The 24,875-nt window shown below is 41.9% G+C and overlaps 1 protein-coding gene across 2 annotated transcripts in view; it reads left to right on the plus strand.

The window, feature by feature from the left end:
- Positions 1-460: 460 nt before the first annotated feature.
- ST8SIA5 (ST8 alpha-N-acetyl-neuraminide alpha-2,8-sialyltransferase 5) overlaps positions 461-24,875 on the plus strand; it is a 143,554-nt gene continuing 119,139 nt past the window's right edge. For both annotated transcript variants that reach the window (XM_073618986.1, XM_073618997.1), the window contains exon 1: positions 461-1,206. In XM_073618986.1, coding sequence (XP_073475087.1) covers positions 1,076-1,206 — 131 coding nt within the window. In that variant the 5' untranslated portion in view covers positions 461-1,075. The remainder of the gene's footprint in view (positions 1,207-24,875) is intronic.

Raw genomic sequence — 24,875 nt, forward strand, 5'->3', positions numbered from 1 at the left:
GTGTAAACTGACTTTTTTTTTTTTTCTCACTGCCATCTCCATCACTTCCGCCACCTGGGTACAACATTTTTGAGCGTTTTCAGTTGTCTTTTTTTGCGATTGCGGCTCAATCTTCTGCAAAACTATCGCGTTTTTTCGGCACCGAAAAGCAAATTGTGAATTTGACGCTCGCGCGCCGTCATAGGCGACAGACGCTTTTGCTCGACTTAACTGATCGTCTCCAAAAAAAAAAAAAAGAAAAAAAAAAAAAAGTCGCCCTTAGCCTTGCGATCTCACCTGGAAAAAAAAAAAAAAAAAGAATAGACAGGAAATCAATGGATGTGTGTAGGAAATGTTGCTGCCTGCTCGGGGAGAGGGGCTGTGCTGCCTGTCAGTTGATGCTGCAGTCATCCACCAGAGCTGTGTCCTTGGCAAAGGCACAGAGTGACCTTGGATGTGTACGGGGATTGGGGGGGGGGGATTCCTCAATGTGCTCCACTCTGATCAGGGGGACAATGAAGGACACGTGCGTTGATTGCCGCACACACACACACACACACACACTGCACTGATTGCGGAGGCTGGGAGATGCGATCAGTCACATAGCACAAGCCAGGCACGTCTCTGTGTATCTGCATAGCCTGCCTGGGTGACACCGATGCAGCAGCAGTAGCAGCAGCAGCACCCCGGGGCACTTGCAGCATGCCTGTCACTCATCTGGAAGATCAAGCCTGCAGAGTGGAGTACATCATTACAAGCAGGCTGGTTTAAAAGGAAAAAAAGGGGTGGGGGGGGGGGAGAGAGAGAGAGGAGAAGCCACCCATAGAGAGGTCTGCCCGGGATCTGCATGTATCCCACCCCTCCAAAGGGGGAGAGCAGCCTGCTTTTGCATGTTGCCCACGTCCTGGGCTCTTGGAAACTTTACCCTGGGCTCCCCGGAGGAGGAGGCTGCACAATGGGGCACCTTGTCCTGGCCGAGGGGCTCGTCATGCTTCCACTGTGATCAACGAGGACACCTTCCCTGCTGCAGCCCAGCCATAAATACACAGGGGGCCAGCGATTGTACCACCGACCCCCCCTCCCCCCATCCTTCTCCATGGGGTACGCAGACCCCTCTTCTGGCAGGGACCTGCTGGGCAACAGAACTTTATTTTTCATCTTCATCTGCGCCTTCGCCCTGGTGACCTTGCTGCAACAGATCCTGTATGGCAGGAACTACATCAAGAGGTGAGCGACTTGGGGGGGGGGGGGGGGCATGCATTGACCCTGGTAGGGCAAGAGTTGATCCTTTCCTTGTGCTGGTGGGCATGCATTGACCTTCTATTTCCCTGGTGGGCCAGTGCCACCAGCACAGGTCTTGGGCAGCAAGATAACCCATCACCTCTCAGACCCAATACTGCCGTAATAGGTGTTTGAGAGATTTATTTGTACTTATACTGATATTTATTATTATTTTTATTACTATTATGTGTTACATTAAACACCTTCTTTCCCTGATGGTCCAGTGCCAACAGCACAGTTCTTGGGCAGCAAGGTAACCCATCACCTCTCAGACCCAATACTGCCGTAATAGATGTTCGAGAGGTTTATTTGTACTCATACTGATTATTAGATTTATTATTATTATAATTTATTACATTAACCACCTTCTTTCCCTGGTGGGACAGTGCCAACAGCATAGGTTTTGGGCAGCAAGGCAATATTGCCCCCATCACCACCCCTCTATTATTGTAAAATTGGTTTAAAATGTTTATTTGTGCTTGTGTGGATTGTTGTTATTATTATTATTATTATTATTATTGTTACGTGTTACATTAAATACCTTCTTTCCCTGGTGGGCCAGTGCCAACAGCACAGGTCTTGGGCAGCAAGGTAATCCATCACCCCTCCAACCCAATACTACTGTAATAGGTGTTTGAAAGGTTTAATTGTACTCATACTGATTATTATTATTATTATTACTATTATGTGTTACAATAACCACCTTCTTTCCCTGGTGGTCCAGTGCCAACAGCACAGATCTTGGGCAGCAAGCTAACCCATCACCTCTCAGACCCAATACTGCCCTAATAGATGTTCAAGAGGTTTATTTGTACTCATACTGATTACTATAATTATTATTATTATTATTTATTATATTAACCACCTTTTTTCCCTGGTGGACCAGTGCCAACAGCATAGGTTTTGGGCAGAGTAATATTGCCCCCATCACCACACCTCTATTATTGTAAAAGTGGTTTATTTGTGCTCGTGTGAATTTTTGTTGTTATTATTATTATTATTATTATTATTATTATTATAGTTATGTGATAAATATCTTCTTTCCCTGGTAGGCTAGTGCCAACAGCACAGGTCTTGGGCAGAAAGGTTACCAATCACCTCTCTGACCCATTACTATTGTAATAGGTGTTTGAGAGGTTTATGTGTACTCATACTGATTATTATTATTATTGTTATTATTATTATGTGTTACAGTAACCACCTTCTTTCCCTGGCGGGTCAGTGCCAACAGAATAGGTTTTGGGCAGCAAGGTAATAGTACCCTTCATCACCACCCTTCTATTATTGTAAAAGGGGTTTAATATGTTTATTTGTTCTCACGTGGATTGTTATATTATTATTATTATTGTTGTTACGATTACATTAAATACCGTCTTTCCCTGGTGGGCCAGTGCCAACAGCACAGGTCTTCGGTAGCAACGTAACCCATCACTTCCTCAACCCATTACTACTCTAATAGATGTTTAGGATGTTTATTTGTACTTGTGGGGATTGTTATTATTATGTATTATATTAACCACCTTCTTTCCCTGGAGAGCGAGTGCAACCAGCATAGGTCTTGGGCAGCAAAATAATATTGTCCCCATCACCACCCCTCAATTATTGAAAATGGGAATTTATAATGTTTATTTGTATTCATGTGGATTTTTAATATAATTATTATTATTATTATTATTATGTGTTACATTAACCACTTTCTTTCCCTGGTGGGCCAGTGCCACCAGTACAGGTCTTCTGCAGCAAGGTCACTTCTTCAACCCAATACTTCTCTAATAATAATAATATTAATAATAATAATAATAGATGTTTAAATGTTTACTTGTAGTCACATAGTTTATTACTTGGGCAGCACGGTAATATTGCCTCCATCACCACCCTCCTATTATTGTACAAGGGGTTTAAAATGTTTATTTGTACTCATATGGATTATTATTATTATTATAATTTGTTACAATAACCACATTCTTTCTCTGATGGGCCAATGCCACCATCATAGGTCTTGGGCAGCAAAATATTATTACCCCCCATCACTACCCCTCTAATATTGTAAAGGGGATTTAAAATATTTATTTGTACTCATATGGATCATTACTATTATTATTATGTGTTAAATTATCCACCCTCTTTCTCTGGTGAACCAATGCCAACAGCATAGGCCTTGGGCAGCAAAGTAACACTCCCCACATCACCTCCCCTCTAATATTTGTAAAAAGGGTTAAAAATATTTATTTGTACTCATATAGATCATTATTATTTTTATTATTTGTTATTAACAGCATAGGTCATGGGCAGCAAGATATTATATTTCCCCCATCACCACCCTTTATTATTGAAAAAGGGGATTTAAAATGTTTATTTGTATTCATATGGATTTTGAATACTATTATTATTATAATTATTATTATTGTTATTATTATGTGTTATATTAACCACCTTCTGTCCCCGGTGGGCCAGTGCCACCAGTACAGGTCTTCAACGGCAAGATTACTTCCTCAACCCAATACTTTTCTAATAAATGTTTAAGATGTTTATTTGTACTCATGTGGATTATTATTATTATTATTATTATTATTATTATTATTATTATTATTATTATTATGTGTGATATTTGCACTCATATGGATTATTATTATTTGTTACAATAACCACCTTCTTTCTCTGGTGGGCCAATGCCAACAGCATAGGTTTTGGACAGCAAAATAACATTGCCCCCATCACCACCCCTCTAATATTGTAAAAAAAGGGTTATAAATATTTATTTGTACGCATATGGATCATTATTATTATTATTATTATTATTATTATTAATAATAATAATAATAATAATAGTTACAATAACCATCTTCTTTCTCTGGTGGGCCAATGCCAACAGCATAGGTCTTGAGCAGCAAAATAACATTGCCCCCAATTACTACCCCTCTAATATTGTAAAGGGGATTTAAAATATTTGTTTGTACTCATATGGATCATTACTATTATTATTATGTGTTAAATTATCTGCCCTCTTTCTCTGGTGGACCAATGCCAACAGCATAGGCCTTGGGCAGCAAAGTAATACTCCCCACATCACCACCCCTCTATTATTGTAAAAAAAGGGGTTTTAAATCTTTATTTGTACTCATATGGATTATTATTATTGTTGTTGTTATTATTATGTGTTACATTAACCACATCTTTCCTTGGTTGGCCAGTGCCAACAGCATAGGTCTTGAGCAGCAAAATAACATTGCCCCCAATTACTACCCCTCTAATATTGTAAAGGGGATTTAAAATATTTGTTTGTACTCATATGGATCATTACTATTATTATTATGTGTTAAATTATCTGCCCTCTTTCTCTGGTGGACCAATGCCAACAGCATAGGCCTTGGGCAGCAAAGTAATACTCCCCACATCACCACCCCTCTATTATTGTAAAAAAAGGGGTTTTAAATCTTTATTTGTACTCATATGGATTATTATTATTGTTGTTGTTATTATTATGTGTTACATTAACCACATCTTTCCTTGGTTGGCCAGTGCCAACAGCATAGGTCTAGGGCAGCAAGGTAATATTGCCCCCATCACCACCCCTCCATTACTGTTAAAGGGGTTTAAAATGTTTATTTGTACTCATATAGACGGGTATTATTGTTAATATTATTTGTTACATTAACCACCTTCTTTCCCGTGCCAACAGCTTAGGTCTTGGGTAGCAAGGTAGTATTGCCCCCATCACTACCCCTCTATTACAAAAGGGGTTTAAAAGGTTTATTTGTACTTGTATGGATTATTATTATTATCATCATCTGCTACATTGACTATGTTCTTTCCATGGTAGGCCAGTGCCAACAACAGAGGTCTTGGGCTGCAAAGTAGTATTTCTTCCCACCACTACCGCTATGCTACTATAGGTGTTGAAAATTTTAATTTGTACTTATACTGATTGTTATTTTTATTATTATGTGTTACATTAACCACCATCTTTATCTGATGGCTATGAAGTGACCCCTTTCTGTTTCTGGTGGGCATGCATTTATCTCCTTCCTTCCTGGAGGGCCAGTGCCACCAACTCAGGTCCTGGGCAGCAAAGTAACTTATCACCCACCTCTACTTCTGCAGTAGATGCTTAAAATGATATCTACAGATATGAGTTGTCCTGTGTTGCATTATCTATCTGTGGTTTTACTCGGTTCTATCTTACACGGGCTAAAAATCTGTACGCACTGAAGCTTGACAACTCTCATGGTAGACCCTTCCACTACTCTACTAGGTGTATGAATGTTTATTGGCACAAATATGGATTGTTTTTAACATTATTATTATTATTATTATTATTATTGCTATTTTTATGTTACATTACATAATAATAGTATTTTTATAATATTTTATTTAGTAAAGGTTAAATATATCTATTGGTCACAGTAGATATGTATGTCACTGGTGAAGAAGGGGAGGTCGCACTAAGTACTGAGTGTTAAAGTTAAGGGAACATACTGAACATGCAGGGTTGTTTTGTAAGTTCCAAGACCAGAGTCTCTAATAGAAAAGGAGTATGGAAGATGCAGGGGCTCCACTAATTGTTCTCTGTAATTTCATGGTGATATATACTAGTGCCTATAGGATAGTGTACAAGTAGAAGGTTGTTGGTAGTGCTGGTGCCTATAGGATAGCGTACAAGTAGAAGGTTGTTGGTGGTGCTGGTGCCTATAGGATAGCGTACAAGTAGAAGGTTGTTGGTGGTGCTGGTGCCTATAGGATAGCGTACAAGTAGAAGGTTGTTGGTGGTGCTGGTGCCTAGAGGATAGTGTACAAGGAGAAGGTTGTTGGTAGTGCTGGTGCCTATAGGATAGCATACAAGGAGAAGGTTGTTGGTATTGCTGGTGCCTATAGGATAGTGTACAAGTAGAAGGTTGTTGATAGTGCTGTGCCTATAGAGCTGGGTATGATGTAAGTGTGGGTTGTCGTACCAACACCTATAGAACTGGGTGTGATGTTAATGTGAGCACGGGTACTGGCACCTATATTACTGGGTATGATGTGAGTGTGGGTTGGCGTACCAACACCTATAGAACTGGGTGTGATGTTAATGTGAGCACGGGTACTGGCACCTATATTACTGGGTATGATGTGAGTGTGGGTGGGGGTAATGACCCTTATAGAACTGGTTCTAATGCCAGTGAGAGTGGTTTTACTTGGCATGCATAGAACTGAGTATGAGGTAAGTGTGGGCACTGGCACCCATAGAACTGTGAACTGAGAATTGGGAGATTGCAGTGGTGCCTGTAGAGCTGTGTAAAGTAAGTCTGGTGTTATGGGTGCTGGGTGGGAGACCTACTGCTTATAGAACTCTGTACATTATGGGTGTATTTGGTGGTGCTGGTGCCTATGTATTGCAACTGTAATGTGAGAATGGGTGGTAGAAATGATACCTATAGAACAGTAATGTGGGTATAGGTAGTAGAACTGTGATATGATTGTTGGTGGTATTCCTGGTGACTATAGAACTGTGACGTGGGAGTGGGTGGTGGTACTAATGCCTATAGAGCTTTGGTGTGTGTGTAGGTCATTGTACTGGTGCCTATAGAACTGTGATATGAGTGTTATTATGTGTTACATTAACCACCATCTTTATCTGATGGCTATGAAGTGACCCCTTTCTGTTTCTGGTGGGCATGCATTTATCTCCTTCCTTCCTGGAGGGCCAGTGCCACCAACTCAGGTCCTGGGCAGCAAAGTAACTTATCACCCACCTCTACTTCTGCAGTAGATGCTTAAAATGATATCTACAGATATGAGTTGTCCTGTGTTGCATTATCTATCTGTGGTTTTACTCGGTTCTATCTTACACGGGCTAAAAATCTGTACGCACTGAAGCTTGACAACTCTCATGGTAGACCCTTCCACTACTCTACTAGGTGTATGAATGTTTATTGGCACAAATATGGATTGTTTTTAACATTATTATTATTATTATTATTATTATTGCTATTTTTATGTTACATTACATAATAATAGTATTTTTATAATATTTTATTTAGTAAAGGTTAAATATATCTATTGGTCACAGTAGATATGTATGTCACTGGTGAAGAAGGGGAGGTCGCACTAAGTACTGAGTGTTAAAGTTAAGGGAACATACTGAACATGTAGGGTTGTTTTGTAAGTTCCAAGACCAGAGTCTCTAATAGAAAAGGAGTATGGAAGATGCAGGGGCTCCACTAATTGTTCTCTGTAATTTCATGGTGATATATACTAGTGCCTATAGGATAGTGTACAAGTAGAAGGTTGTTGGTAGTGCTGGTGCCTATAGGATAGCGTACAAGTAGAAGGTTGTTGGTGGTGCTGGTGCCTATAGGATAGCGTACAAGTAGAAGGTTGTTGGTGGTGCTGGTGCCTATAGGATAGCGTACAAGTAGAAGGTTGTTGGTGGTGCTGGTGCCTAGAGGATAGTGTACAAGGAGAAGGTTGTTGGTAGTGCTGGTGCCTATAGGATAGCATACAAGGAGAAGGTTGTTGGTATTGCTGGTGCCTATAGGATAGTGTACAAGTAGAAGGTTGTTGATAGTGCTGGTGCCTATAGAGCTGGGTATGATGTAAGTGTGGGTTGTCGTACCAACACCTATAGAACTGGGTGTGATGTTAATGTGAGCACGGGTACTGGCACCTATATTACTGGGTATGATGTGAGTGTGGGTTGGCGTACCAACACCTATAGAACTGGGTGTGATGTTAATGTGAGCACGGGTACTGGCACCTATATTACTGGGTATGATGTGAGTGTGGGTGGGGGTAATGACCCTTATAGAACTGGTTCTAATGCCAGTGAGAGTGGTTTTACTTGGCATGCATAGAACTGAGTATGAGGTAAGTGTGGGCACTGGCACCCATAGAACTGTGAACTGAGAATTGGGAGATTGCAGTGGTGCCTGTAGAGCTGTGTAAAGTAAGTCTGGTGTTATGGGTGCTGGGTGGGAGACCTACTGCTTATAGAACTCTGTACATTATGGGTGTATTTGGTGGTGCTGGTGCCTATGTATTGCAACTGTAATGTGAGAATGGGTGGTAGAAATGATACCTATAGAACAGTAATGTGGGTATAGGTAGTAGAACTGTGATATGATTGTTGGTGGTATTCCTGGTGACTATAGAACTGTGACGTGGGAGTGGGTGGTGGTACTAATGCCTATAGAGCTTTGGTGTGTGTGTAGGTCATTGTACTGGTGCCTATAGAACTGTGATATGAGTGTGGGTGGTAGAACTTGTGCCTAAATAACTTTGATGTGAGTGTGGGTGGTGGTGCCCACAGAAATGTAATATGCCAGTGGGTGGTAGTACTGGTGTCTATAGAAATGTTATGTGATTGTGGGTAGTAGTACTGGTGCCTATAGAATTTTAATGAGCGTAGGTAGTAGAACTGGTGCCTGTAGATCTGTGATATGAGTGTTGGGGGTATAACTGGTGGCTATACTAGTGCCTGTAGAGCTGTAACGTGCGAATGGGTAATGGTACTGGACTGGTGGCTATAGAACTGTGATGAAAGTGTGGGTGGTAGAACTAGTGCCCATGTACATTAACAGTGATGTGAGTATGGGTGGTAGAACTGATTTCTAAAGAACTGAGTCTGGGTATTAGAAATGGTGACTGTAGGACTGTAATGCGAGTGTTGCTGGTATTACTGGTGGCTATAATACTGTGATGTTGAAGTGGATGGTAGAACTAATGTCTGTAGAACTGTGCACGATAGTTGGAGTGGTGTTACTGGTGCCTTTAGAACTGTAACGTGACTGTGTGTAGTAGAACTGGTGCCAGTAGAGCTTCACACCAGTGTGGGTTGCAGTACTGATGCCTATAAATCTATACAGTTAGTCCCCTACATACGAACATTTAACTTGCAAACTTTCAAAGATGCAGATATGTGGTTGCATGTCCAATTCTGAAAAGCTGGGTACACACACTCAGTTTGTTCGTTCAACCCAGCAGGCTGAACAGATTGCGGTACCAACTAGGGTTGCACCGTTACCCTTAGTGGTATCGGTGCCAATACTGAGCATTTGCATGAGTAATCGTACTCATGCAAATGCTCTGATACCCAAACCGATACCTTTGTGGTGTCCAAACAAAATGAATCTGTACTTGGTATCAGCGAGTACTTGACCGAACGTATATCAGAATCGGTACTTGTACTCACCGTAATAAAATTATATCGGTGCAACCCTAGTACCAACACAAGCAATGTTGGTACAACAATCTCCCATTCTGTGACTTTGTGTTCTGACTGGAAGGACTCCCCTTGCGAGAACACACTGTTCAGCACTCGCAGCCTTTGTCTGCAAGCGCTGATCTTTGCTGGACAAACAAATTGGACTTACGAACATGCTCCTAGATTGGAACTCAGTCGTAAGTAGGGGACTTACTGTATATGATGGGCCTGGGTGGTAGTAGAGATGTCTATACAGCAGTGATTGTGTTTGGTAGGATAGGAACATCATAAATTATATATTATAGCCAGTTGGGTTTTGGTGAGACTGGCACAAAGAACCAACAAGCCCTCACTGCAGGTTGAGTGACAGTGTAGGAACAAAGAGATTGAACCATCTGGTCTTTTCTAGGAAAAGTAAAGTTTGGCCCTGTACCCTGTGTCCTGAGCCCTTTTACCGGTTAGCAAGGCCACCGATCACATTGAATGATCAATACCCACCTTGGAACGATGCCCTGCAGTGCCGCCTGCACTCCACTCCCACAGCCGACACCTTTCCCGGAGTTCCTTCCGGGTTCACGGGCTCCAGCGCTGTGATTGGCCGGAGCCGCGATGACGTCACTCCCACGCATGTGCGTGGGTGCCGCCAGTCACGGCACGGGTCCTGAAGAAACGGCACGAGCGAGCCGTTCCTTCAGTGCGCATGCGCCAATGACGTCGACGGCAGCGTATATAGTAAATATCTCCTAAACGGTGCAAGTTTAGGAGATATTTACAGTACCAACAGGTAAGCCTTACCTAAGGGCTTACCTGTAGGTACAATTAAAGAGGAAGACTTAACTTCCTCTTTAAAGTCAAGTCAATTTTTTTATTTAAAAAAATAACAAACATGTTATTTACCTCCTCTGTGAAATGGTTTTGCACAGAGCAGCCCAGATCCTCCTTTTCTCGGGTCCCCCGTCGCTGCTTCTGGCTCCACTATCCTGCCAGGTGCCCCTACAGCAAACATTCAGACACGGAGCTGCGGCTCAGCCCTGCCCCCTAGCTCTTTTTGTTGGCTCACTGGCTGTGATTGACAGCAACGGGAGCCAATGCTCTTTCAGCCAATGAGGATGTCTCAGCCAATAAGGTAGGAGAGTCCCCCGAAGAGCCGAGACCTTTATACACATCTTTGGATTGCGATGGGGCTCAGGTAAGTATTAGGGGGGGGGGGCTGCTGCACACAGAAGGTTTTTTTTACCTTCATGCATAGAATACCACATTGCATGGGAATATGTTGGATTGTACGGGATCGCATGGGAACGCATGCGTCCTGAAAGATTACCGGCTGATCTGCAAAGAAGGCCCCCCCGCTCAGGTATTCCCTGTTATGGGGTGACAACAGTCTCCCTAAATGTGCTCCTGTGCTGTCATCCCCTCACCATTGTCATTATCGGGAAGCCTACCCTGATCAATGGTGTCCAGCCAGAACCAGGCCATGTGAGATCAGCAGAGCTGAGAAGAAGAGAAGAATAATCTTAACATCTACTCTAAATTGTGAGAGAAATGGGATGAAACGAAGGCATGTTGGAAATGGGAGTCCGAGGAGGAGTGACAGGACTATAAGAGGCTTATAAAGGGAGTTTTCTGTCTACAAGGAAGTTACCACTTGATGTAATGACTGGAAAATCTTATGCTTTTTCCACTACTTATGCTCAGCTTTACAGAGCGGTAGCTGTGCCGTGCATTTTAGGACATTCATTTCTTTTTTTGCTATTTGCCACAGAAATATTTTAAGCTATTTTGAAAATGGATTGACATCTGCTGCGGCTGTTTTCAACTGTAACGACAAAAAGCAAAAGCAAAAAAAAAAAAAAAAAGCCTCCAATATAATGTACATTATTCCAATATAATGCACATAATTCAACTATAATGCATATAATTGCACTATAATGCACATAGTTCTGCTATAATGCACATAATTCCAATGTAATGTAATGCACATAAATCTACTATAATGTACATAATTCCAATATAATGTAAATAATGCACATAGTTCAGATATAATGTACATAATTCAGCTAAAATGTACACAATTCCAATATAATGTATATAATTCCAATATAATGTACATAATTCTGATATAATGCCCATAATTCTAATATAATGTGCATCATAGTTACATAGTAGGTGAGGTTGAAAAAATACACAAGTCCAACCTATGTATAAGTCAGTATTACATTGTATATCCCTGTATGTTGCGGTCGTTCAGGTGCTTATCTAATAGTTTTTTGAAACTATCGATGCTCCCCGCTGAGACCACCACCTGTGGAAGGGAATTCCACATCCTTGCCGCTCTTACAGTAAAAAACCCTCTACGTAGTTTAATGTTAAACCTCTTTTCTTCTAATTTTAATGAGTGGCCACGAGTCTTGTTAAACTTTTCCATCCTAGATTCCCCCAGAGGTTCTCCCCCCAGTGTATAGATTGCATTCATATTTTTGCCACCCAAATCCATTATTTTACATTTTTCTACATTAAACCTCATTTGCCATGTAGTCGCCCACCCCATTAATTTGTTCAGATCTTTTTGCAAGGTTTCCACATCCTGCGGAGAAGTTATTGCCCTGCTTAGCTTAGTATTGTCCACAAATACTGAGACTGAACTGTTTACCCCATCCTCCAGGTCGTTTATCAACAAATTAAATAGGATTGGTCCCAGCACAGAACCCTGGGGAACCCCACTACCCACCCCTGACCATTCCGAGTACTCCCCATTTATCACCACCCTCTGAACTCGCCCTTGTAGACAGTTTTCAATCCATGTACTCACCCTATGGTCCATGCCAACGGACCATACTTTGTACAGTAAACATTTATGGGGAACTCATATTCCAATATAATGCCCATAATTCTGATATAATGTACATAATTTCAATATAATGCACATAATTCCAATATAATGTACATAATTCTGATATAATGCACACAATTCAAATATAATGTACATAATACTGATCTAATTCACATAATTGCATTATAATGCACATACAGCATCTTACAAAAGTGAGTACACCCCTCACATTTTTGTAAATATTTTATTATATCTTTTCATGTGACAACATTGAAGAAATTACACTTTGCTACAATGTAAAGTAGTGAGTGTACAGCTTGTATAACAGTGTATATCTGCTGTCCCTTCAAAATAACTCAACATACAGCCATTAATGTCTAAACCGCTGGCAACAAAAGTGAGTACACCCCTAAGTGAAAATGTCCAAATTGGGCCCAAAGTGTCAATATTTTGTGTGGCCACCATTATTTTCCAGCACTGCCTTAACCCTCTTGGGCATGGAGTTCACCAGAGCTTCACAGGTTGCCACTGGAGTCCTCTTCCACTCCTCCATGATGACATCACAGGGCTGGTGGATGTTAGAGACCTTGCACTCCTCCATCTTCCATTTGAGGATGCTCCGCTAGTGCTAAATAGGGTTTAGGTCTGGAGACATGCTTGGCCAATCCATCACCTTTACCCTCAGCTTCTTTAGCAAGGCAGTGGTTGTCTTGGAGGTGTGTTTTAGGTTATGTTGGAATACTGCCCTGCGGCCCAGTCTCTGAAGGGAGGGGATCATACTCTGCTTCAGTATGTCACAGTACATGTTGGCATTCATGGTTCCCTCAATGAACTGTACCTCTCCAGTGCCGGCAGCGCTCATGCAGCCCCAGACCATGACACTCCCACCACCATGCTTGACTGTAGGCAAGACACACTTGTCTTTGTACTCCTCACCTGGTTGCCACCACACACGCTTGACACCATCTGAACCAAATACGTTTATCTTGGTCTCATCAGACCACAGGACATGGTTCCAGTAATCCATGTCCTTAGTCTGCTTGTCTTCAGCAAACTGTTTGTGGGCTTTCTTGTGCATCATCTTTAGAAGAGGCTTCCTTCTGGAACGACAGCCATGCAGACCAATTTGATGCAATGTGCGGCGTATGGTCTGAGCACTGACAGGCTGACCCCCCACCCCTTTAACTTCTGCAGCAATGCTGGCAGCACTCATATGTCTATTTCCCAAAGACAACCTCTGGATATGACGCTGAGCACGTGCACTCAACTTCTTTGGTCGACCATGGCAAGGCCTGTTCTGAGTGGAACCTGTCCTGTTAAACCGCTGTATGGTCTTGGCCACCGTGCTGCAGCTCAGTTTCAGGGTCTTGGCAATTTTCTTATAGCCTAGGCCATCTTTACGTAGAGCAGCAATTCTTTTTTTCAGATCCTCAGAGAGTTCTTTGCCATGAGGTGCCATGTTGAACTTCCAGTGACCAGTATGAGGGAGTGAGAGCGATAACGCCAAATTTAACACACCTCCTCCCCATTCACACCTGAGACCTTGTAACACTAATGAGTCACATGACACCGAGGAGGGAAAATGGCTAATTGGGACCAGTTTGGACATTTTCACTTAGGGGTGTACTCACTTTTGTTGCCAGCGGTTTAGACATTAATGGCTGTGTGTTGAGTTATTTTGAGGGGACAGCAAATTTACACTGTTATACAAGCTGTACACTCACTACTTTACATTGTAGCAAAGTGTCATTTCTTCAGTGTTGTCACATCAAAAGATAAAAGGAAATATTTACTTTTAATGTGCATAATTTTGTTATAATGTACATAATTCCATTATAATGTATATAATTACAATATAATGTACATAATTCCATCATAATGCACATAATTACAATATAATTGACATAATTCCAATAAAAACAATGTCATTCGAATATAATGCACATAATTCTGATATAATGTACAAAATTCTGATATAATGTACAAAATTCGGATATAATGCACTTAATTCCAAGATAATGCACATAATTCCGATATAATGTACATTTTTCCGTTATAATGTACATAATTCCAATATAATGCACATTATTACAATATAATGTACATAATTTCATCATAATGCACATAATTACAATATAATTGACATAATTCCAATAAAAACATGTAATTCCAATATAATGTACATAATTACAATATAATGTACCTAATTCTGATATAATGCACATAATTCCAATATAATGAACATAATTACAATATAATATTTCAATCAGTGAAGGAGAAAACATACTTATTTACAAAATTTTATAACAAAAACAAAGAAAAACTTTATTTCTTTTGTTTTTTTATTTTTTTTTTAATTTTCGGTCTTTTTTTTTTTTTGTTTAGCAACAAATAAAAAATGCAGTGGTGATCAAATACCACCAAAGGAAAGCTCTATTTGTGGGAACAAAATGATAATTGACAAAATGACAAATGATGTTGCATGACCGCGCAATTGTCATTTAAAGTGTGACATCGCGGAAAGCTGAAAATTGGCCTGGGCAGGAAGGAGGTAAAGTGCCCGGTATTGAAGTGGTTAAAGCACATTACCAAAACCAAGCCATACATGGATTGAAATTTGGCCAATTTAGCAGGGACTATTGATTGACTTGTGTACAACCAGCCCACGGGTTTTCCTCGATCAGTGCCACTGGCTGTAGCTAAGCAACAGTGATCATTGTATTTTGCTGGCGGGGAAGGTTCCCCGCTGTCAGAATACAATAGCACAGCGGGAGTGATTTTTTTTTTTTTCTTTTAACCCGCGGCTTGAACGAAAAAAAAAAAAAAAAAACATGATTAATGTATGGCCAGCCTTAGGCCCATGGCTCATTTGTGATCCTGTCGCTGGGGACAACACCCTCTTTCCCCAAGTTTTTTCCTCACTGGCCAGATGAGCAAGGTCTTGCTGACCCAGCCAGTGAGGAAGCAACACGTGGAGACGGGTGAGTATACCATTTTTGTCTCTAGGAGTTGTCACCAGTGCCAATATTGCAAGTCCAGCGTGGCCCTATGGGCCCCTTCATAGCTATGCACATGGCGGTGCGGGTTACGCACATTGTGTCGCCATTTAATTTTCAAAGGCACCCCTCTAATACCCCTTCAGACCATTTTTCATTTCTGTGATATTTTGATTGATAAATACTCACTCGTGCACCACTGTACATAGATGGATTTTATATCATTCTTTTGGGACAAATATAACTTTCATTTGGTGGTATTTAAAAACTGCAGAGTTCTATTTTTTTACTATATAAAAGAAAAAAGGCCAAACATTTTCAAAAAAAAAGAAAAAAACAACAGTTTGCTTTACTTTCTGTTATAAAACATATCAGAATGACCTCTTTTTCAGGAAGTAGACCCCCTGGATTAAATTCATTATTTTCCTCAAAATTCTACAAATAATACGTCATAATGACAACGTGAAAGAAGTTTGTTTGAAATCTTTGCACATTTATTAACAATGAAAAAAAAAACAAATTCCCATGTACATATGCAAGTATTCACAGCCTTTGCTCAGTACTTTTTGGAACCACCTTTGGCACTAATTACATCCTCAAGTCTTTTTTTTTTTTTTGTAATTCCTTTACTATGACTAGAGTCATAGAAAAACATATAAAATAGAAATATGCAGCTTAATACATTGACAATATAAACTTCAATATATGAATGGCTGAAAAGAAAAACAAAAACAAAGGACAACGATCCCAGAGGTAGTATTCAAGATGCTAATCCAATACCACGACTGTATCAAATATAATATTGTTCTCTCATAAGTCAGGAGAGCAAACATCAAAAACATTGTCAATGGACAATAAATGGCACACATGGTGAGGTCATGTGTGTCGGCAAGTGGAAGACCATGAGTGGTCCAAAAAGGTTCCACTCATCTAGTATTGTGTAATTGGGAAGAACAGGGAAAGAAGAGAAAGAGAGCAGAGCAAGGGAGAGCGAACAGGACCAGAGAGGGGGGCGCAGAGGAAAGGGAAACATTGGGGGGGGGAGAGAAGGCGGAGGGGTCACCCGGTCATCTCTCTCCCTGGGTAAGGCAAGGTATGCGTAAGTTTACTGGGCGGTGGAGAGCCTTATTGAGGTAGGCATCAGTATACACAAAATAATTCCACGGCCTCCATGTTTCCATACACATCTCTTCCATGTTACGCAGTGTGGCTGTGAGTTCTTCCATGTCTCGTATGTTGTTGACTTTGGCGAACCACAGAGCCTTCGTAGGGGGGTCAGCATATTTCCAGCGAAGTGGAATGCAGGCCTTCGCTGCGTTTAGGAGTTGCATTGTGAGGGAAGATTTGTATTTTTTAATAGGTCATTTCGTCAAAGGCAATAGACAGGCCGCCGAGTTAGCATGCAGATCGACAGCTGTAAGATGTTTAATGATAGCGGTGACATCTTGCCAAAACTGTTGAATTTTGGGGCATTCCCAAAAAATGTGGAGCATAGTCCTACCTGCCGTGCCACAACGCCAACAGGAGTCCGGGACCTGGGGGAACATACAGTGAAGTTGGGTGGGGGACCCTGTACCATCGAGTAAGGATCTTATAACTAGTCTTCTGTACCCGTGTGGCAATGGATGACTTTTGAGCAAAATGGGGAATCTTTAGTCTTTGGGCGCCTCAAGTCTTTTTGAGTATGATGCTGCAAGCTTGGCACACCTATTTTTGGGCAGTTTCTCCCATTCTTCTTCGCAGGACCTCTCAAGCTCCATCAGGTTGGATGGGGAGCGTCAGTGCATAGCCGTTTTCAGATCTCTCCAGAGATGTTCAGTTGGGTTCAAGTCTGGGCTCTGGCTGGGCCACTCAAGGACATTCACAGAGTTGTCCCATAGCCACTCCTTTGTTATCTTGGCTGTGTAGAAAATCTTGGCTGTGTGCTTAGGGTTGTTGTCCTGTTGGAAGATGAACCTTCGCCCCAGCCTGAGGTCCGGAGCGCTCTGGAGCAGGTTTTTATCAAGGATGTCTCAGTACATTGCTGCATTCATCTTTCCCTCTATCCTGACTAGTCTCCCAGTTCCTGCCACTAAAAAAATCCCCACAGCATGATGCTACCACCACCATGCTTCACTGTAGGGATGATGAGAGGTGCCTGGTTTCCTCCAGACATGACGCTTGCCATTCAGGCCAAAGAGTTCAAGCTTTGTTTCATCAGACCAGAGAATTTTGTTTCTCATGGTCTGAGAGAGTCCTTCAGGTGCCTTTTGACAAACTCCAGATGGGCCGTCATGTGTCTTTTACTGAGGAGTGGCTGCTGTCTGGCCACTCTACCATACAGGCCTGTTTTGGAGTGCTGCAGAGATGGTGGTTCCAATGGAAGGTTCTCCTCTCTCCACAGAAAAATGCTGGAGCTCTGTCAGAGTGACCATCGGGTTCTTGGTCATCTCCCTCACTAAGGCCCTTCTGCCCCAATCTCTCAGTTTGGCCGGGCGGCCTGCTCTAAGAAGAGTCCTGGTGGTTCCAAACGTCTTCCATTTATGGATGATGGAGGCCACTGTGCTCATTGGGACCTTCAATGCTGCAGAAAGTTTTCTGTACCTTCCCCAGATCTGTGCCTCCATACAATCCTGTCTCAGAGGTCTACAGATAATTCCTTGGAATTCATGGCTTGGTTTGTGCTCTGACATGCACTGTTAACTGTGGGACCCTATATAGACAGGTGTGTGCCTTTCCAAATCATGTCCAATCAACTGAATTAACCACAGGTGGACTCCAATCAAGTTGTAGAAACATCTCAAGGATGATCAGTGCAAACAAGATGCACCTGAGCTCAATTTTGAGTGTCATGACAAAGGCTGTGAATATTTATGTACATGTGATTTTTTTCATTTTTTATTTTGAATAAATTTGCAAAGATTTCAAACTCCTTTCATATTGTCATTATGGGATATTGTTTATAGAATTTTGAGAAAAATAATTAATTTGATCCATTTTGGAATCAGACAGTAAAGTAACAAAATGTGGAAATAGTGAAGCACTGTGAATACTTTCTGGATGCACTGCATGGTATTAAGGATTGAACATGCACTACAGACACAGATTTAGCCATTGTGATATATATAACTTCTTTAGAAATAAAACCAAGTTTTATAAACAAACAAAAATGTTGCTTTTTGACAAACAGAAGTTCAACTTTAAAATATAAAATAACTGTAAACTCTATTGGCTGTAATGCCATTGCACAAATTACCTGAATATATTAACAACATTAAATACTGTATTTATTGGCGTATAACACTCTCTTTTTCACCATGAAAATCAGGTGCAAATAGCGTGTGCGTGTTATACGCCAATACTTCAATTTTAGCTGCCTCGGAGGGGACAGGGAAGGGGGCGGGACGAGCGCCATCAGATTAGATACAGTGAGAATCTCCTGTTTACTTGGCGGCAGATGGGCGCTGACCCTTATTTTGCTTCAAAGTTCCTTATTTAAAATTTTAGTTTTTTTCCTGAAATTTCCCTCTTAAAATGAATGTGTGTGTTATACGCCTGTGCGTGTTATACGCCGATAAATACGGTATTAAGAAAATATTTTTTTTTCTTTCAGCAGCTTAGTAGATGCCCTCTACTTATTCTTACGTCATAGTGCAGTGTTAACGTTGACGTCAAATTTTGATTTAGTTTTAGTCATAGTCTTTTGACTAAAATGCTATTTTAGTTTTAGTCTTATTTTGGTCTTTTGACCTAAATGCCATTTGAATTTTAGTCGTATTTTAGTCATCTGAATTGTTTTCATATTAGTTATGATTTAGTTGACTAAATTATTGGTAATTTAGTCAACAAAAAATATTTTAGTCTACAAAATGAACACTGCTTTAGTAACCCTTTAACCCTTTCATGACTAAGCCTATTTTTGAAATTTGGTGTTTACAAGTCAAAATCCGAATTTTTTGCTAGAAAATTACTTAGAGTTCCCAAACATTATATATATTTTTTTAGCAGAGAACCTAGAGAATAAAATGGCGATTGTTGCAATATTTTTTATCACACAGTATTTGTGCAGCGGTGTTTTAAACGCAAATTTTTGGAAAAGGGACACTTTCATGAATTTTAAAAAATCCAAACAGTAAAGTTACCCCAATTTTTTTGTATAATGTGAAAGATGATGTTACGCCGGGTAAATAGATACCAAACATGTCACCCTTTATAATTGCACGCACTCGTGGAATGGCGACAAACTACGGTACCTATGAATTTCCATAGGCGACGCTTTAAACATTTTTTACGGTTACCAGGTTTGAGTTACAGAGGAGGTCTAGGGCTAGAATTATTGCTCTTGCTCTGACGATCGCGGCGATACCTCACATGTGTGGTTTGAACACCGTTTACATATGCGGGCGCGACTTCCGTATGCGTTTTCTTAGCTGCGCGAGCTCGCGGGGACAGGGGCACTTTAAAACAATTTTTTTATTATTTATTTTATTTTTTTACTTTATAAATTGTGTTTAAAAAAAAATATTTTTTTTTTACTTTTATTGCTGTCACAAGGAATGTAAACATCCCTTGTTACAGTAATAGGTGGTGACAGGTACTCTTTATGGAGGGATGGGGGGTCTAAAAGACCCCCCATCCTTCCTTTACACTTCAAAGTATTCAGATCGCCGAAAACGGCGATTCTGAATACTGTGTACTTTTTTAAATTCGGCGCCATTGGCAGCCGAGTAAACGGGAAGTGACGTCATGACGTCGCTTCCGCGTTTACAACGAGAAGGCTGGAACGAAGCCGCCCACAGCTTCGTTCCAGCCGCCGAAGGTGCACGATCAGACACCGGGCCTCCCGATTGCATGGGAGGCCTGGTAACAGCGGCGGGAGGCGGCGGAAGAGGGGGATGTCCCCTCCCGCTCCTCCGGTATAACAACCGAGCGGCTTTTAGGGTAGCCGATCGCCCGCTGTAAACAACGTTACCGGGATGATGCCTGCAGCTGCGGGCATCATCCCGGTATAACCCCGGAAAGCCGAGTACGCATATCTGCGTACGGTCGGCGGGAAGGGGATAATATTCAGGTCACATAGAGAGGCAGCATAAAGATGAGATTTACAGGAGAGGGAGGGGAGTGAAAGGGTTAAAAGGATTAAGAAAACCATCCCACAGTTAGTTGAAACCTCTCACTATGAATCTGATGCACTGATCCCCTTCATACATTAACTTGATTGATAAAATACAACCCCCCCCCCCCCCATTCCTCTGTTGTGAGGGGAAGGGCGAGGGTTCTCAGATGTAAACAGTAGTACTGTGGTGGTACAGAGCCATGCTGATCGGCTCTGCACACTGTGCCTGTGATCTGAGCTGTCCAATGATGGCTCAGACAGCAGTCATTGCCGGCACTCTGGCTGGTCCAGGGTGATTTCTGACCGTATACAATATACGTCCACTATTCCCCTACTTTTAAACATATGATGGTAGTGAAGTGATTAAAATTTATTTATAGTATCTATAGGCAAAAACATTTTTTTTTAAATTGAATGTAAAGTTTTGGGTAGCGTAGGGAAGGGTTAAACTCCCTAACCCTGTTTCCCCGAAAATAAGACCTAGCGTGATTGTCGGTGATGGCTGCAATATAAGCCCTACCCCCCAAATAAGCCCTACCCTGTTTCCCCGAAAATAAGCCCTACCCTGAAAATAAGACCTACAAGGACTTTAACTAGGGCTTATATTGCAGCCATCACTGACAATCACGCTAGGTCTTATTTTCGGGGAAACAGGGTATCATGTATTTTTTTTAATATTTTTTTTTTTTGTGTCCTACTGGGGCAAATTCCCTTTGCTTCTTGCCTTGGAAACGAAAAATAAAATGAGAGAAAATCTCCTCAAAGTAAGGGGAATTCCTGTCTATGACAGTTATGTCGCGTACAGACGATCGGACATTCCGACAACAAAATCCATGGATGTTGGCTCAAACTTGTCTTGCATACACACGGTCGCACAAATGTTGTCGGATATTCCGATCGCCAAGAACGCGGTGACGTACAACACACACGACAAGCCGAGAAAAATGAAGTCCAATAGCCAGTGCGGCTCTTCTGCTTGATTCCGAGCATGCGTGGAATTTTGTGCGTCGGAATTGAGTACACATGATCGGAATTTCCGACAACGGATTTTGTTGTCGGAAAATTTGAGATCCAGCCCCCAAATTTTTGTTGTCGGAAATTCCGACAACAAATGTCTGATGGAGCCACCACACGGTCGGAATTTCCGACAACTAGCTCACATCGAACATTTGTTGTCGGAAATTCCGACCGTGTGTACGCGGCATTAGGGTTGCCACTTTTTCTTCAAGTCAAACGCGAAACACTTTAGCGGCGCACAGCAAATTTTTATTTTTATAGTATAAACTATACATATATTTTGCAATTAAATAACATTTCTAGACATATAAAGTTAATCTCAAGAGACCCCCTTTACATCGGAGTCCACAGAGTCCCTCTTTTACATTTGAATCCGCAGAGACTTTTACATCTGAACTCGTATAATTCCCTTACACGGTAAGGGGGGACTCTGCAGACTCTGGTGTAAGGGAGAACTCTAGGGACACTAACATAAGGGATGCTCTGGGAACCCTGATTTAAGGGGGAACACTGAGAACCCTGTTGTAAGGGGGAACGCTGTGGCCTCTGGTGTAAAGGGGAACTCTGATGTAAGGGGTGCTCTGAGAACCCTGATTTACCTTAGTGTACTCACTCAGAGGCAGGAGGGAGAAGGATGGTGAGCTCACTTACCCTGACAACTTGGCAGTCAGCACCTCTCATCCAGATGTATCTGAGGCTGCTGGGCTTCAAATTTCCCGCCCCCACTTTCCTTTACTGAGGCACACTGCTGGGGATTGGAGTGTGGGCAGACACAGAGGGGTAGGGGCCGGAGGGAAAGGAGCAGATCGAGCCCTCTCTCCTCTCCCATCATTGTGTGTGTGGGGGGTGGGGTTGTTAGTGCTGGCTTTGGGCAGTGTGAAAGAGAGTGTAACAGACACTCTCGACTTAGACAACTGCAGCCAGCAACCCTGGGAAGCCATAGTCCAGTCTGAATAATGCGTCCGGGTTTCAGGCAGTTTGAAACCCGGACACATGATTCCAAATCTGAACTGTCCGGGTGAATCCTGGACAGGTGGCGACCCTAATGACAGTTGTCAGTGGAACTTTTGTCCCCATTGGAACATTTCTACTTACCACTTACTCTTGAGAAAACTCTAAAATGTAGAATTTTTCTTCAGTAAGGGCAGGTTCCCACTGCTGCAATGTCGGACATCGCATACGATTTGCACCACTCTGCAAATCACATGTGATGCCTGTGCGATGCGAATTCAGCCATACAGCTTGTATGGCTGAATTTGCATTGCATTCGGAACCAAACACGCACAGGACCCTTATTTGGTCCGCAGCAGAATCGGATCGCATGAGTGTTTACACCCATACGATCCGATTCCTGTCCTAATTGACAGTTCGCACTGCGATATGCGAACTGAAATGGGGGTGTCATTAACTTTGTATTGACACTCCCAGCAGTTCGCACCCGCACCGGATTCGCAGGGTTCCCGCATCGCTGCAATGTGAACTAGACATGTGCAATTCGTTTAGTTCCGAATTCGTTTTTTAACGAATTTTGACAAATTCGTTAATTCCGAAATTTCCGAATTTCCGAAAATTCGAAATTTTGGAAATTCGGAAATTGGGAAATTCTAAATTTCGGAAATTCGGAATTTCGGAAATTTGACAATTCGGAAATTTGGAATTCAAAATTCGGAAATTCGAAATTCGGGAATTCGGAAATTTGAAAATTCAGAAATCCGAAAATTTTTTCATTTCTGAATATTCAAATTTCCTGAATTTCGAATTTCCGAAAATAGCAAGAAACGAATGAAACGAAAACTAAAACGAACAAATTTTTTGTCAGTGCACATGTCTAGTGTGAACCGCATCTAAAAATGATCACCAGGAGAAATAGAGAGGGTGACTTTCCCCAGCGGGGACACCAATCGCATTTAAAAACCTGGTAGAGGGTCCAACCCTTCCATACTTTATCCAAAACTAACAAAAACATCAGCCATGCAAGAGAAAAATGAGCTGTAGATCAAAAAACAGATAGTGCAAGGTTGTGGCAGCTTTATTGATGGGAGTCTGGCTGTATATGCAAATTAATTTGACTAGTCTATTCTAGAGGGTGAATTTGTTCTGGTAAGCAGGTGTGATCATATGAGTGGTGGGAGAACACAGTGGTAAAATATATCTTGGAATATATCTGGAATCAGTGCCAGGACATGATCATTCAGTGCCCAGGGCAAAAATGCCAAATTGTGCCCCCTCCCCCCTTTTTTATGTGCAGGCTTATGAGGAGGAGGGGGAGAGAGAGCACTGCCCGCACCTCCTCCCCGCATTCTCTTTGCTGCTTCCAGCCCTGGGCTGACAGAAGTAGTGATGCCATTGTCACTACTCCTGTCAGCGTTATAGTAGAAGGAAACTTGCGTGCCCCAATCCCTACAACACATGCTGCGCCCAGGGCAGCCGTCCCTTCTGCCCACCCCTTGCCCCGGTCCTGCCTGGAATATTGGCATTTTTTGCACTTGCCACTTTACAGGAGAGATTAGTTGGTGGACTATCTTCATATCACCTTTATAGAGACTTTAATCACATTGGACTTTGATTTTGTATGCATATTGCTTGGTAACACAAATTTCTAATTAGCCAATCACATGGCTTGATACTTTTGGGCATCTAGACATGGTGAAGATGTCTTGCTGAAATTCAAACCAGATTGGGGAAGAAAGGGGATTTAGGTGACTTTGAACGTGGCATGGTTGTTGGTGCCCACACGGGCTGGTCTGATTATTTCAAAAACTGCTGATCTACTGTCATTTTTACATACAACCATCTCTCGGGTTTACAAATAATGGTCTGAAAAAGAGAAACTATCCAGTGAGCGGCAGTTGTGTGGAGGAAAATGCCTTGTCGATGTCAGAGGTCAGAGGAGAATGGACAGCCTGGATTGAGAGGCTAGAAAGACAACAGTAACTCAAATAACCACTCGTTACAACCAAGGTATGCAGAATACCATCTCTGAATACATCGAACCTTGAAGCAGATGGGTTACAGCAGCAGAAGACCACACCGGGAGCCACTCCTGTCAGCTAAGAACAGGAAACTGAGGCTACAATTCGCACAGGATCACCAAAATTGGACAATAGAAGATTGGAAAAAACGTTGTCTGGTCTGATGAGTCTCGATTTCAGCTGTGACATTTAGATGGTCGGGTCAGAATTTGCCGTAAACAACATGAAATCATGGATCCATCCTGCCTTCTATCACCGGTTCAGGCTGGTGATGGTGTAATGGTGTGGGGGGGATATTTTCTTGGCACACTTTGGGCCACTTAGTACCAATTGAGCATCGGATAAACACCACGGCCTACCTGAGTATTGTTGCTGACCATGTCCATCCCTTCATGACTACAGTGTCCCCATCTTCTGATGGCTCCTTCCAACAGGATAATCCACCATGTCACAAAGCTCCAATCATCTCACCACTGGACAATGAGGTCCCTGTACTCCAATGGCCTCCACACTCACCATATCT

The sequence above is a fragment of the Aquarana catesbeiana genome, linkage group LG01 (assembly GCF_042186555.1).
Source record: "Aquarana catesbeiana isolate 2022-GZ linkage group LG01, ASM4218655v1, whole genome shotgun sequence".
Classification (NCBI taxonomy): domain Eukaryota; kingdom Metazoa; phylum Chordata; class Amphibia; order Anura; family Ranidae; genus Aquarana; species Aquarana catesbeiana.